General features: G+C 36.1%; 1 protein-coding gene across 6 annotated transcripts in view; it reads right to left on the bottom strand.

The window, feature by feature from the left end:
• Positions 1-12183, bottom strand: part of BCAS3 (BCAS3 microtubule associated cell migration factor) — a 581171-nt gene that overhangs the window by 427650 nt on the left and 141338 nt on the right. For all 6 annotated transcript variants that reach the window (XM_080825313.1, XM_080825315.1, XM_080825314.1 and 3 more), the window contains exon 10: positions 3025-3101. In XM_080825313.1, the coding sequence (XP_080681439.1) occupies positions 3025-3101 (77 nt within the window). The remainder of the gene's footprint in view (positions 1-3024; positions 3102-12183) is intronic.

Below are 12183 nucleotides of genomic sequence, written 5' to 3'. Positions count from 1 at the left end.
GACAGGTGTGAGGTGATATCGCATTGTAGTTTTGATTTGTATCTCCCTAACGATCAGTGATGTTGAGCATCTTTTCATGTGTCTCTTGGCCATCTGTATGTCTTTGGAGAAATGTTCATTCATGTCTTCTGGCCATTTTAACTAGACTATTCATTTTTGGGGTGTTGAGTTGTCTGAATTCTTTATATATTTTGGATACTGACCCTTTATCAGATATGTTTTATGCAAATACCCTCCCCCATTCCATAGGTTGCCTTTTAGTTTTACTGATTGCTTCCTTCACTGTGCAGAAGTTTTTTTTATCTTTAGGAAATCCCAATAATTTATTTTTGCTTTTGTTTCCCTTGCCTCAGGTGACATATCTAACAAGAGGTTGCTATGGCTGATGTCAAACAAGTTACTGCCTGTGTTCTCCTTTAGGATTTTCTTGGTTTCCTGTCTCATATTTAAGTCTTTTTAAAAAATTGCTGTTAACATATATTATTTGTTTCAGGGGTATATGTCTGTGATTCATCAGTATTACACAATACATAGCGCTCACCACAACACATACCCTCCCCAATGTCTATCACCCAGCCACCCCACTGCACCCCAGCCACCCCAACTCCCCTACCTGTCCTCTGCTTCAGCTACCCTCAGGTTGTTTCCTGAGATTAAGGATCTCTTATGGTTTGTTTCCCTCTCTGGTTTCATCTTGTTTCATTTTTTCCTCTCTTCCCCTATGATCCTCTGCTTTGTTTCTCAAATTCCACATATAAGTGAGATCATATGATAATTGTCTTTCTCTGATTGACTTACTTCGCTTAGCATAATACCCTCTCTTTCCATCCATGTTGTTGCAAATGGCAAGATTTCTTTTTTTTGCTGGTTGAGTAATATTCCATGTTATGTGTGTGTGTGTGTGTGTGTGTGTGTATACACATATATATGTATGTATGTATAGGAAATGTACATACATATATGCATATATGTACATATAGATATATCTATGTGTGTGTGTAATACACACACACACACACACACACACACCACATCTTCTTTATCCATTCATCTGTTGATGGACATCTGGGCTCTTTCCATAGTTCGGCTATTGTGGACGTTGCTGCTATAAACACTGGGATGCAGGGGCCCCTTCGGATTATTACATTTATATCTTTGGGGTAAATCTCTAGTAGTACAAATGCTGAGTTATAGGGTAGCTCTATTTTCAACTTTTTGAGGAACCTCCATACTGTTTTCCAGAGTGGCTGCACCAGCTTGCATTCCCATATATAGCCTCTTGCTTAAAATTTTAGTCAGAGCATTTTCATTGAAATAAATTGTTACTCCAAAATTTAATTAAATTTTGCAATTCCATATTCAGCCCAAAAACCAAAACAATCAGAAACTGTTACCAAAGCAATCAGAAACTGTTAATAAATACTAGCATTTTTGTAAATACTATGGAAAGACATTTATCTAAAAATATTTCCCTCAAAGGATGGTACAGTTATCTGATTAGCAAACTCCTTGTAAATGCCACTACACTTTCTGGTCTCTGTATAGAATATCGATATTAATGACACTTATCTCTACAAAGGCAAGACAAGCAAGACAACTGGCACACACCCAGGTATGCATATATGAAGGGAGTTCCTTCTGCTAGAAAACAACATGTAACTATTTGCATAACACCTACAATTCTAAATGTGTAGTTTCCCATGTGTGAGAATACATTTACAAGAGCCAAAAGACAATTTATGCATATTCTTCTTGGATGTCTCCAGCACTTAAGGAAACGTATTACAGATATAAATATTAGAAGATATCATTATGTCACCACTGAATTGTATGCCTCTTGTCTTTTTTGAAAATATTTTGAAAAGTTTTTTTTTTTAATTAAGATTTTATTTCTTTATTTGACAGACATAGATCAAAAGTAGGCAGAGAGGCAGGCAGAGAGAGAGAGGAGAGGAAGCAGGCTCCCCGCTGAGCAGAGAGCCCGACGCGGGGCTCGATCCCAGGACCCTGGGATCATGACCTGAGCCGAAGGCAGAGGCTTTAACCCACTGAGCCACCCAGGCGCCCCGAAAAGAGTTATTTTTATGAGATATACTAGAAATGGCATTATGACATTCAGTAAGATGCAAAATATCTGTTGCAAACAGAATTTTGGGAAAAGTATCAAGAAATTTATCTACAAAAATAACTTTCTTCAGGAGTTTCTTGATTTTGTGAATTCCAGAAATTTACACGCTCTGTGGTTTCTCCAAATAATTATTGTACTTGCCATATTCAGACTTGTGTCAAAAATTCTTCAATAAATATTATTTCCTATTATTCTTAATATGTAATAATTACACAAGCAGGCTAAAATGAAATAAAAAACAATAATCTTCTTGAAGTCTGTAATATTTTTTAGATTTCATTCTATATTCACATGCAGAGCACAACATGGCATAAAAAGGATTTCACTTTTTCTTTCTGAAAATTCAAATTTGTCTTTGGCTTTGAATTGGACACAAAAAAACTCTTTCATGTAATAATATAATATCTTCATTTACTATTATGACTGTAATAGATAAATGAAATTGATAAATAACTGGAAAATTCAACAAAATGTGATCACTGTGATTTAATTATTAAGACAAATGGCTGAACCCCTGTTTAGATTTAGCTGTAGACACATAAAGTCAATTAAATTATTCTATGGCTCTGTTCCCAATCTACCAATAAAAACAAAAGTCATCCCTGCCTTCTGATTTCTAGCTCCACAGAAACTACTAAGGTAATATCAATGTTGTGCCTAAGATTAATGGAATAAAGCTCTATAAAACTAAGGTTAAAAAATTAAGGTTGAGCCCAAATACTGATCCTAAGCAATAAGGGAAATAGGATAACTACTGGGTGCCTGATTAAAATCAAAACCAAACCAAAGAAAACAAACTAGTAAGTAAAACATTCATTATTGGTTGGTGATCACCTTTGGAAAACTCTTCAACACTTGCTCCATTACAAATGATCAAAACACGAGCCATGCCTTACCTTGTTTTCTGCATAAGCAAGCCAGCGGCTCCCAAGAGCAATAGGATTCATGTTGGGCCCTGGACAAGGATAGCAGCCTGAAAAATTTGAAATGGCAATATCGAGATATTTCTTAATAAATTTTTGTTGGTACATCATATTTTGATGCCATAAAAACAAAACAGCCAAATGGTTTTATTTTTTCAAGTCTCACATAAAATCCCCATAAAACCAGTCATTATTTTAATAACTAAGTGAAGTTCATTTTTTCCCCCTTCTACAGTTTCCTTTTGGTTTGATGCTGTTCCAATAAGAAACAAATCTGGGAAGAACTGGTTATAACTTTTAGCAAAAATTGAGTATTTTATACAGTTATTCCTAGAACAAGAAAGAGAAGCTAAAAGGAAACAAAGTTTATAAGTCAAGCAACAGTATTTAGAGAGGAAAGAGAAAGGGTACAATTGGTTCAGAAATTTAAAGGCAAAAGATAATGAAGACATACACCTAAAAGGGAATATGATACAATAGTGGGAAGAGAAAAACAGAACAAGTACTAAAGAAAGGACCAATGAAGCAAAGTAATTCACAAAGAGTGCCTCCATAGAAAGATGATGGAAAATTAATGTACACGCTCCTATGTATTTACATTAGACACTCAATTTCTTTCTTCCTGCTTTCAGTCCAGCCAATAACAAACTAGTAGGAAGGAATGTCTTGTGGTTCTCTCCTTTAAAGAATAATAAATCACACAGTCGTGACAGTGAACACCATCACTGCATGGAAACTCCAATACCACCTTTCTGAACTCTACTAAACAAGGCTCAGCATGATTCAGTCAAGTAAGTGATGCCTGTCATCCTAGAGGCTCTCTTCTCTGCTCCTGGCCAGGCCAATAAGGTCTTTGAGTCTAATGCACTCATCTGTCAACTACACAAAATAATACTCCACTGTCTCACAAAACTTCAGAGGGACTACTCAAAGGCAACTGCAGAATCAGACAACATAAAAAGCCTAACTTAAAGAACTTCTGGCTTCTCATTCCACAAGTACCTGTTTAACATTTTTACAAATGTTTTCCTCTAAAAGGTACACTTGAGGATCAAACTGAAGTATTCTACTTTACAGTTTAGGTCCCAAGTTAGAATCTAAATTTATACAATCAGGAGACAGACGTCAGATTCCATAACAATAATCTTTACTTCCACTAGCAAAATAGCCAAATTACACGAATCATATGAGCATAAGAGCAAAAAAATAGCATAACCTGAAATGTAAACTGCACACCTAACAATTCCCTACCTAGCAGAAAGTCCCAGTGTATGTTACTGAGCTTAAGAGGAACAGAGTTATCAATGTATGATCATGTTTCATGCAAAACATGTTTCATGTTTCTCTTAATAATGAGAAAAAGAACAATAATGAACTACTTTAAGATTTACTTTCAATAATAAAAATAATTTACATGTTCTGTTAATATATTATTATTTTTAAATTTATTTTGTCTTTTGCCCACTTGATTAGAGGGGTATGTAAGAATTTGTGTTCACTGCTGAATTTCCACTGTGTAGAATAATACCTGAACACAGCTTAATAAATATGTTTGAACAGATTAATAAATGCACCTAAATTAATCAAAGCATGTTTATATGACACTGGCAAAAAGTCATCTACATAAAAAAAACTTTTCAAATACTCAAATAGTGTGCTCACCTAAAAGCCAGATCTTTCATTTTAAACTATTTTTAAAAAAATAGGCATCTTTCTTAAACATGTATTACATGTTGGGGCACCTGGGTGGCTTAGTCAGTTAAGCATCTGAGCCTCTGGCTCAGGTCATGATCTCAGGTCCTGGGATCAAGCCCCGCATCAGGCTCTCTGCTCAGTGGGGAGTCTGCTGCTTTTTCACCTTCTCCCTCTGCCTACCCCTGCTCCTTCTCTCTCTCTCAAATGAATAAATAAAATCTTTTAAAAAGCACACACACTAACATGTATTACATGCTTTCTGATTCAGAAATGCTGTGTGCAGCAGTGACTGTCATCTTAAAATGCTAGTGTCATGGTGTTCATGGGCACTAAAGAAGCACACACCATTACTGGGCCCCTCACACAGTTTTGTTGTTTTTTTTTTTCTTTTTCTTTTTCTTTTTCTTTTTCTGGCTTTTCTACATTTTAATTTTATTTTTTAATATAATACCGTAGTAGAGAAATGCAACTGTTCTTTTTTTTCTTACAGCATTCAATTTAAATTCAATTAGCCAACATACAGTCTATCATTAATTCTGATACAAGGTTAAATGATTCATCAGTTGCGCCTAACTCCCATCACACACAGTTTTCATTTGAGCTCCTTCAATCACTACCTATTCTGAGTTTTCCTTTTTAAAGAAGATAACTTCTAAAGAAGATAATGGCCCTAAGAAAAAGTACGTATGTCACGTGAAATACAAGGTATGAGCTTTCTAATTTTTTACTCATCTTTTTAAAAAAACTTTTATTTCAGCGTTTAAAGGGTTCTGCTGGGGATGTTTTGGGTTTTGGGAAAACTGACCTGTAGGTAACTATGATACTACTATATCCACTGAATGCACATTATGGACACATATTATAGACAGATACAAAGGACAAAGGCACACTAAAATAGTACAAAGATAATACACTTTGACATATGTTCTACAGTATTTCACAGATTTCATTATTACACTCCCACTGAGTAACCTAATTCATATACATATTCCATAGATATTTTCAGAGCTGAAGAAATTAATATAAATATGGCCTATAGAAAACGTCCCCCTTTAAAATATTTTTTGAAAATTTCCCCCTTTTAAAATGTCATGAAAAAAGAACCAAATGTGGGCACCTGGGTGGCTCAGTGGGTTAAGCCTCTGCCTTCAGCTCAGGTCATGATCTCAGCGTCCTGGGATCAAACCCCGCATTGGGCTCTCTGCTCAGCGGGGAGCCTGCTTTCTTTCCCCTTCTCTCTCTGCCTGCTGCTCTGCCTACTTGATCTCTCTCTGCCAAATAAATAAATAAAATCTTTAAAAAAAAAAAAAAAAAGGAATGCTTTCTTAGATATGACACCAAAAGTACAAGTGATAAAAGAAAAAACATATAAGGGCTCCTGGGTGGCTCAGTGGGTTAAGTGGCAGCCTTTTGCTCAGGTCATGATCCCAAGGTCCTGGGATTGAGCCCTGCATGGGGCTTTCTGCTCAGAGGGGAATCTGCTTCTCCTTCTCCTTCTCCCTCTACCCCTCCCCTCTTCTCTTTCTCTCTCAAATAAATAAAATCTTTTAAAAAAAGAAAATAGATAAATTGGACTTCATCAAAACTGAAACTTCAAAGGACATCACTAAGAAAGAGGAAAAACAGAATGGAGTTTCAACAGTGGGAATGTGGAGAAATTGGAACTTTCATGCACTGCAGGTGAGAATGTAAAATGCAGTCCCTCTGCCTGGCAGCTCTTCACATAGTTAAGGATAGAATTACCATATAACTCAGAAATTCAACTCCTAGGTGCATACTCCAGAGAAATGAAAACATATGTCTACACAAATACTTACACCCAAGAGAATTAAAAATATAGTTGACCCTTGAACAACATGAGTTTGAACTACACAGATCCACTTATACAGGTTTTTTATAAAACAGTATTGTAGATATATTTTCTCTTATGATTTCTTTCTCCACATTTCTGGTAGTTGTATTTACTCATTATTTGTTTCTTTGTCCTTTAGTCTTATTAACATTTCTAGTTTTTTTTAAAGATTTTATTTATTATATTTGTCAGAGAGTGAGAAGGAGAGACCACAAGCAGGGGAAACAGCAGACAGAGGGCAAAGCAGGCTCCCCACTGAGCAAGGAGCCTGATGCAGGACTAGATCCCAGGATCATGACCTGAGCCAAAGGCAGACACCCAGCTGACTGAGCCACCCAGGCATCCCCCAAATACTTTTTTTAAAGAAGAACTGACAGATTCTACAACATAGATGAACTATGATTATCTATGCAAAGTAAAAGATACCAGTCACAAAAGACCACATATTCTATGCAGTCCAGGAAAAAAACTATGAACACTACTCCTCAGAAAACATAGAAGCACATAAAATATTAAACATCACTTCAGGGATTTGACTATCTTACAACTGATTAATGATCCTCTTAAAATTCCATGAGCATTCTGATTTATTTTTGCTTCATTTTTCATTTACATAAATATATCATGAATTTTTTTAAAGAATTATTCATTTATTTGAGAGAGAGAGAGAGACAGAACATGCGTGCATGGGGGAAGGGCAAAGGGAGAAGGAGAGAGAGAATCTCAAGCAGACTGCCCACTGAGCACAGAACCCAATGTGGGGCTTGATATCATGACCCTGAGATCACGAACTAAGCTGAAATCAAGAGTCGGACACTTAACTAACTGAGCCACACAGGCACCCCAAGCACATCATGAATTTAAGAGTACAGCCAGTGGAGGTTCAATGGGTAGGGAATTATGTGGAGAGGACAGAAAAATTACAAGTGATTTCATTGCACACACATTCATTAATTGTCCACTATGTTCCAGGTGCCTGCCCGGGCTGTGAAAACATCATGGCAATATACAGATGGGAACCCAAAAGAATAGGAATAGATTTGACTTCAACTTGAACTGGGCTTAGACCTCACATTCACCTGCCAATCTCTCCTAATAAATGTTATAAATTGCTTCTAAACATTTTAAAATAATAATAAAAATAATTTTGCATTTTTGAGATCCTTTAATTTCTTATCCTTGTTATTAATCATTAACATAAATGAAGAATACACATAATAACAGTAAGAAATAGCATTGGATGGTAAGGAATAAATTTTCCTCCTCAAAGTTAAAAACAGAGGCCACTGGAAAAAGTTACTTACTGCACAATCCTTTGGTCTCTCCAGAGACTTCATATCTAACTTTCAATTTAAGCACACTGGAAATGACTGCTAATGACATCTATCAGTCCTTGTCTTTTGTTTTCTTTACCATACATGGGTTTTGAATTTCCACATTAGACAGCTGCTCAAGGCCACCATTTCTATACAGGCAAATACAAAGGTGTCTCCTTTCTCATCATATTGGCTGCCTTCCCTTTCCAGTTCTCTATCAGCTCTCTTTACCTGATCCTTCTACCCTTTGGCACAAATTCCCATGATGGGTTCTCTGATGGACACAGCTGTCTCTACTTACTTTACAGCCCCATCATTGTATTCATACATAACTGAGGCACTCACAATTGTATTATACAAGAGCTTTTCAAGCTACTTTAGAAATCAAATGTCTGCACCATCAAAACAATATCCTCATTAAGTGGAGAATTTGTCATTCTATGTGCGCTCTGGCCCTAATTCTTCAAGAATTAGAAACTAATCACTGGAAAAAAACTACGTGGCACAGGCAAAGAGGCTACAACAAATGCTAATCTCAGTATGCCCACTGCCTCTGCACCAACTTTTAAGCGCCCCAGGCAAACTGGCTTATATACGTGGGCTAGCCCAAATTCAGAGAAACACACAGAAACATGACTGGTTCCATTCGCTAAAAGTTTCAGTCTGTGTAAAGAAAGAGTTGGGGCGGGGGGGAGATGCTGCAATTAAAGAAAAAGAAGTTTCTTTCAAGTTAGGAAATGGCTCATTTGTTCCTTGATCTTAAATATCAGGTTATGCGAAATTTTATTCAATGTGTTGATGTAAATCACTTTAGGTGAAGCTGTAACTCAGAGACAAGAAGCTAAACTCCTTCATATAAATATTTGCCAAATATCATCAATCTTACCAAGCCTACATCACTCACATAAATTCAATCTCTAGGGTTTTCCAGTCAAGTAAAATAATATGTAACTAACAATGAGATACTTCTTAACAGAAGTATGAAATGAGGTACGTTCCCACTATGGATTGGGGTATTCACAGATGAAAGGGACGGGTTGGGAAGAGCTGTTGTGGAATGCTACAACAGACAGTACTCAGAGCATGAGGAGACAAATCACAAACGTGTTGTTGTCATTGCTGTTGATGCTTTTTCAACTCTGTGAACTATATATTCAAATATAATATACATCCAGAAGCACCTGCATCAACAAAATGAACATATATACATAAGCAGTACCCAAAACAAAACAAAACAAAAAACCTCAGGACATTACAAAATCCCAAAAGCCCTTCTCATATACCTTTCCAGCCCTCTTCTCCCAAGGCTACATACTATCCTGTCTTCTGACGACCATACTAAACACCCTCAAAAGATATCGCTGGGTTCTAATACACAGTTTATTACACTTATTTCCATCTTTTATCCCTAGAAATGTACTTTTATACTACCCTATTTTTCAACATTTTAAGTAATACACATTTCAGATTTAATGAAATACACACTAAATAGATGCTATGGCATCCCCAAATCATGACAGCCATTTTACAAATACTACAATGAAAGAAGAGGTGATAATCCTAATGGATCAGGAATTACTAAAAATTCACTTCTTAGGGCCTCAAGCCACTTGACCAGGACTTACTAATAAAACTATAGGTCACTCATAAAGCACTTGAATGACACTCGTAAAGCATCCTTCCAGATCACTTCTTATCATGAACAAGTCACAGAATACAAGAGAGCCTAATACTTTAATAATACTTATTTCAACTATTCAGTGGGTCCAGCAACACAAAGGGAAGCATTTAGGACCACATGACAAAGATGTTCCAAAGGCGGTGCGTGGGTGGCCCAGTCAGTTAAGTAACCGTCTGCCTTCAGCTCAGGTCATGATCCCAGGTCCTGGGATCAAGCCCCACATTGAGCCCCACATTAGGCTCCCTGCTCAACTGGGAGTCTGCTTCTCCCTCTGCCCTTCCCCCTACTCATGTGCTCACACTCACTCACTCTCTCACTATCTCTCTCAAATAAATAAGATGTCCCAAAGGATATCAACTTAAAAAGAAAATACAAAGGCATTAAGAAAAAGTAATAATGATTCACTCTCCCATTCATTTTTATCAAACTTCACTAACAATTTGTACTTGCTAAAGACTCACTAAAACAGAAGCTCCTATTCCCAAAAGGAGAAACACTCCAGATACTGGAGAGATAATTAAGAGATGATGACTACAAACATGTAACTTTCAAATTTCAGATTTTCTGGATTTACTCTAACACAATATATAGGAGAAACTTCACTCATATATCCAAACATATATTCACTTCTTTAAATATCCACAAAACACTATTAATTTCCAGCTCTGTCCTATATATCATTTTTCCTGGAAATCAGTACTGATCCTATATTAATAATTCTCTTCCTCATCTGATGACTTTTAAAAGAGTTGCACTACATTCTAAACCATTTTGGCTAACCAAACATCTTAGAAAAGGACCACTGATGCTTTGAAACCAGAAAATCTTTGTAATAAATGTTTTCATCTTTAGCAAACTGAGTTTTATTCTTACAAGAAGCAAAAATAAACATCAGTAATATTTTTTAAGTTAGCTAGAACATATGGATATATTATACTTTCCATGTGGCCCTTACTTCCTTCATCTAAATCAAGCTAGATAACTTTGCTCTCAAGGAGATCACTGCCTAGTGGCAGAGACAGAACAAGTAAACACAAAATGCATTCAGTAACATGGAAAGTTAAGCATCTTAACAGAAACAACGATTACGTGTTATAAAAGCATTCCCAAAGGGTGTTGAGTAATTAAAGAGGTCTGTAATCAAATAAATCTGAGAAATATGCAAATGCAGTAAATAAATTTAAGCAGGTTAAAATGCTCATCACCATTGCCATTCTCCAACAGAAAGCAGCGTTTCCTGAGTATATGTGACCAGAGCACCCTGATTCCCATAGCATGTTGAAGTTCTACTGTTCTGCCAACAGAATTTGAGAACTGCTATCTTTGGGGACTTAAAAGAAGGCAAGGTTACTTTAAGCCAAAGGTGTCAGGAAATAGTTCACATAAGAACTAATACAGACACTCAGCCGAGAAAGATATGCAGGATTAAGACATTCTGGGAAAGGAGGGTGCTGGTATAAAGGCCAATTCAGACAGGAAAATAAAGCAACAGTGCACCTGCAAAAAAATGAGAATGAATGGGGTTCAAAGTAAATGTAGCATAAGCAGCATGAAAGAGGAATTGTAGAAATAGTTAACAAGGATACTGGATACTGATAAAGAAGATTCTTGTGTGTGAAAAACCTTGGGAGATCAGATGGTAAAAAATGTACAAGATGCATGTCCCTATTGGCCCAGGACATTTCCAGTACACATGTTGACCAGACTTTTCAGAATTAAGTTAGTATGGCAGTTGTTCAAATCAGAAGACCTCAGTTTAGATGATAAATTATATATGGTCATTTGGAAATGACCTTTGGAAAGGTACAAATGAAAAAGATTGTCCATGAATTGATAATTGTTGAAACTAGGTAAGTACGTGGTGGTTCATTATACTACTTTCTTTAAATAACATTATGTACTTCCCAAAATAAAAATTTAAAAAAATTCTTGAATGACATTCACAGGAGATGAAATAGTATTTCTATGGCATTAATAATTTAATAAAACACAATATTTTCACCATATCACTAAATGTTTATCAAAAAAGAAAAATCATTAAAAATCAAAAACACATTTAACTATTTTAAAGTAACTAAAAAGTCATCTTTCTGTAAGAACTGCATAATTCCTGTGAAGTGTGTAAACCTGGCGATTCACAGACCTGTACTCCTGGGGCTAATAATACATTATATGTTTATTAAAAAATTTTAAGGGGCACCTGGGTAGCTCAGTGGGTTAAAGCCTCTGCCTTCGGCTCAGGTCATGATCCCAGAGTCCTGGGATCGAGCCCCACACCGGGCTCTCTGCTGGGCAGGGAGCCTGCTTCTCCCTCTCTCTCTGCCTGCCTCTCTGCCTACTCGTGATCTCTGTCTGTGAAATAAATAAATAAAAATCTTTAAAAAATTTTTAAATCATTTTAAAAATAAATAAATAAATAAGTAAATAAAAAAAAGAACCACATAATTTCAAGTAAGAATGAAAACTAAGAATACATTTTCTAGTCGCTCTTCTTTTGCTTAAAGACATTTTCATTCTTATTTCCACCATAAATGATTTAATTGAGAAATTACGGTAAAATCCCAAGAGTGTATGAAATTTCCTTAATT

This window comes from Martes martes, assembly GCF_963455335.1.
Source record: "Martes martes genome assembly, chromosome: 16".
Lineage (NCBI taxonomy): Eukaryota > Metazoa > Chordata > Mammalia > Carnivora > Mustelidae > Martes > Martes martes.
This window is presented reverse-complemented; position numbering and strand designations above follow the sequence as displayed.